We start from the raw sequence: 3,721 nt of genomic DNA, 5'->3' as shown, positions 1-3,721 counted from the left end.
ATCCAGAAATGTGTCTTGTACATTTACCGGTAATTGGTTATATCTTGCTTTGTACATGATTTGTAGAATTTTAACATTGACCATATCTGTGAACTTCAGAAGGTGTGATTGTAAAAACAGTGGGTGTGTGTGGTCCCGGTATCCTACATTGTTTATTACTCTTAGTGCTCTCTTTTGTAGTATAATCAGTGGATTTATGGTAGATTGGTAGGCGTTTCCCCATACCTCAGAGCAGTAGTTCAGGTAGGGTAGGATCATTGCGCAGTACAACGTGTGCAATGAGTTGAGTAGGTGAAGTCAATGCATATAGACTTGGCTACCATGACGTCCGCATCCTTAAAACGTGGGGGCCTGCTTAAAGCAATGATTAAAAGTCCATAGTCCTGCCACATGACGTCACACATGAAAGGCAGACGTTGGCCCTCAAAAATAAATTTAAACTGCTGACCGGAAGGGTGCGAGTTCTTGTGAATTGTATTTATTTTAATACAATGAAAAGAGACCATTTTGATCTCATATCTACTGCTCACTTTAAGATTGCCTCAAAGATAAAACAAAAAATACATACATGAAAAATCATCATAAACACTAAAGGTCTCCACCTTTGCAGTAATTTACCTCTCCCTCTCCCAGTTCTTGTTTCCTGAAGTCGTCTTTGTTTCTGTATTAATTCCTGGATGGAGAACGATTTGGCGTGGAAGTTCTCTTTCTTTTTCGTTTGTGGGCTATGTCATTCTTTCTGCTCATGGCTGCCAGTTCCCACTTAATGTTGTGTGGGAGTTCTGATTGCTGTAGTCCGTACTGTATAACTGCTGTCTTGCATAACGTCTTCAGACTAGGGCTTATGTCTAAAATGTACAGGTCTGACACATCGTTGTCCTGGAGGTCAACTTCACTATCTTCCATATCCATTGGAACGGATGTGTATATGCATCCTCCAAAGAGGATGATACGATCTCCCACCATGCAGCAGCCCATCCTGGTCTTCCATGAACACGGGACCTTTCCCCTGGGCTTAACCTTCTTCCAGTTGAAGGTCTCTGGATTGAATTTCCACAGATCATTGAAGGTCTGGGACAAAACATAGTTGTGGCCACCAAATATATACAGCTTTCCATTATACGCAAAGGCTGAATGAGACGTGCGCCCTTCTGGACAAAGCACGGCTTCATCCAGAGGCGTGCTCTCCCAGAAGTTGGTCTCTGTGTCAAACACGCTGATGTTGTTGTAGTTGAATTGGTCCCCTCGGCCCCCGAACACAAACATCTTTGTCCCTATGATGGTGGCAGAGTGACATAATGAAGGCGGTGCTGGAGTGCCTCTGGTGCAAATGAAAGACCAAGCCATCGTGGCGGTGTCCAACTTGTAGACGTCATTAGTGCATCCTACCAGGCTGGTGTATCCTCCAAAAATATACATGACCATCCCCAAGACGCAGGCTGAGTGGCCGTCCCTCGACTCTGGAACAGTCCCAGAAACCATGGGCTTGAACCATCTGTGGGTGTCGACGTTAAACGCACAAATTATGTTGCAGCCCTGTATGTAAGCGAACCCTCCCCAGATGTAGATGATATCTTCTATCAGCACAGCTGTGTGGCCCCAGCGCTTGAAGGGAACCTCGAGGGGATTCTGTTCTATGCCAGTAGTTACTGGGGACAACTTCAGCCAGCTCAAAGACACAGAGTTAAAGACGTGCACATCAATGGGATCCCTGGTGTACCATGCGAAGGAGTACACCGTATGCGCCACTGCCACAGCAGCATGATAGCTCTTCTTTGGTCCTCCTTTCAGGTGCACAGTCCAGCGCAACATGTCACACAGCAGCGCCTCTGAATGAAAGCCTGTTGTCTTGGTATCACTCAGTGAAAGAATGGAATGCTGTTCCGCGCACTGCCATATATATTGGTACTGCGGCCCAAACGTCATGCAAAGCTGGTCCAATCCAATGAAGCTCATTCGGTTGGGTTAGCTCATTGTCCGGGGCCCACCAGGAGGAGTTCACATGGATGGGTCTTTAACTCAAGGAATGCAGAAATGTAACTTTTCTTTATCTCACCAATCCACACTACATGTGATATATGTTGCTTTGGTCCGACGTACTAACAGTCCGACACTACTTTGGTCCTACGTCCCACCCCAAACCCTAACCTATCCCTGACCGCACGCAGAAGCCATTTACTGGCCACGCATGTGCCTTAACCATTGGCCACGCATGTCGGAACCACGGTTGAGTCTTCACCAGACTGTTGGGACAATACGTTGGAATAACTTCTGCCTCTCGTTATACCTTTCAATCCAGGAGCAACCTCTGTGTCTCATTATTAGTTGTTGCTATACATGTAGCAAAAATAATAATAATTATTTTCATTTTTGAATACGAATTTGAAGGTTTTCAGAAGCCTTAGGTTAGGTTTTAGAATCGGCCTCAGGTCTAAATGGTTTAATTATTTAACACACAGACACATGCACTTGACCACAAACATTTAATAAACGGCAAACAAACCTAAATCAGCAACGATATGCTGGTGGAATGTGCATCTACTGTCTGTCCGACCCAGTGGCTTGAGGACCCCGCTTTCATTACAGTTTTACATCAGGTCAAATGTTCTGATCCGACGGTGTGGCTATTTTCCTCAATGGATGTGTGTTGCATATCCACACACTGGATTACAGCTCCCAATACTTTATTGACTAGCTGGTCAATAAGGTATTGGGAGCTGTAATCCAGCTAGTGTGCCAATAGACTTCCTTCAATATGTTATCCTGTGCCTGGCCTAAAGGCACGTCGGACATGCACACAGCTATTCCTCAGTGTGTTTCACGCATGGTCCTGCCCCCATATACCAGATCAGATGCCCCCAACCTTTTTGCACCGTTTGACCGGTTTTATATTGACAATATTTATATTGAATGTTGTGGACCAGCCATGAGGGGGTTTGAAGTGGTTGAGGTCACAACAGCAATATTGATTATAGGCTTTCGAGTCAATGGCAGCTTTTTCATAATGTCCCATTAGGTTAAATGTTTGTATAATAAACAGCACAGTGCGTTTAGCTTTTTTGCATGAACAATCATTTACTGGGAGCCCTGGGCTTGTTTCCCTGCAAATCAAAAGCATCTACGTATTTACACATACTGTAGCATATCCATCCAGTACAGTATGTACATGAGCTTAGACATAAGGTGGGTGAGTATAGCAGCTAGTACATGATAGACATCAAGGTGCATGATATTAAGCTAAGGTGCAGACTATCAATGTGTGTGCCTGCCAGGTTCAACCACATAGTTCACAAAAGGTCATTTCCACCGGTATAATCCACAGGTAGCTTCCCATGAGGAAGAACAAAAGCTCCAAGGACAGCCTGTTGACGGGCGGTGGTCACATGCCTTGTTCAACAGTGTAATGGTAGCCGGGTGGAAGCCCTTCATAAACCTGATGCAGTCTTGCCCTTTGATGCTGTTGCAGGCCTGCTTGCCTGGCTGCGATCTTGTTTATAGGGGCATGAAGAGTTTGTGTTTGGGGTGGTGCCTGTCCTTGATCATGCGCTGAACAGTTCCTGTTCACTCTCCTGATCGCACCACCTGCTGTAGGTTTTTCTTTTCTCGGGCAGTACCGTTTCTGTGCCAGGCAGTAACTCTGCCTTACAGAACAATTTCATTGAAGCTGTTACTAAAAATGTCTGTCAGGCTGTCCTATACAGCCTGAGGGTTGGGGGGGGGG

At 45.4% G+C, this 3,721-nt stretch overlaps 1 protein-coding gene across 1 annotated transcript; it reads right to left on the bottom strand.

Moving 5' to 3' along the window:
* Positions 1 to 666: 666 nt before the first annotated feature.
* LOC308328381 (kelch domain-containing protein 3-like) lies at positions 667 to 1,956 on the bottom strand (the record flags this gene model as incomplete). The annotated part of the gene is made up of 2 exons (XM_080782157.1): positions 667 to 1,495; positions 1,586 to 1,956. The coding sequence occupies 2 exons, from the start codon at positions 1,954 to 1,956 to the stop codon at positions 667 to 669; spliced, it is 1,200 nt and encodes a 399-aa protein (XP_080638283.1).
* Between the last annotated feature and the right edge of the window lie 1,765 nt (positions 1,957 to 3,721).

This window comes from Protomyctophum bolini, assembly GCF_963924005.1.
Source record: "Protomyctophum bolini genome assembly, chromosome: 14".
NCBI classification, from domain to species: Eukaryota; Metazoa; Chordata; class Actinopteri; order Myctophiformes; family Myctophidae; genus Protomyctophum; species Protomyctophum bolini.
This window is presented reverse-complemented; position numbering and strand designations above follow the sequence as displayed.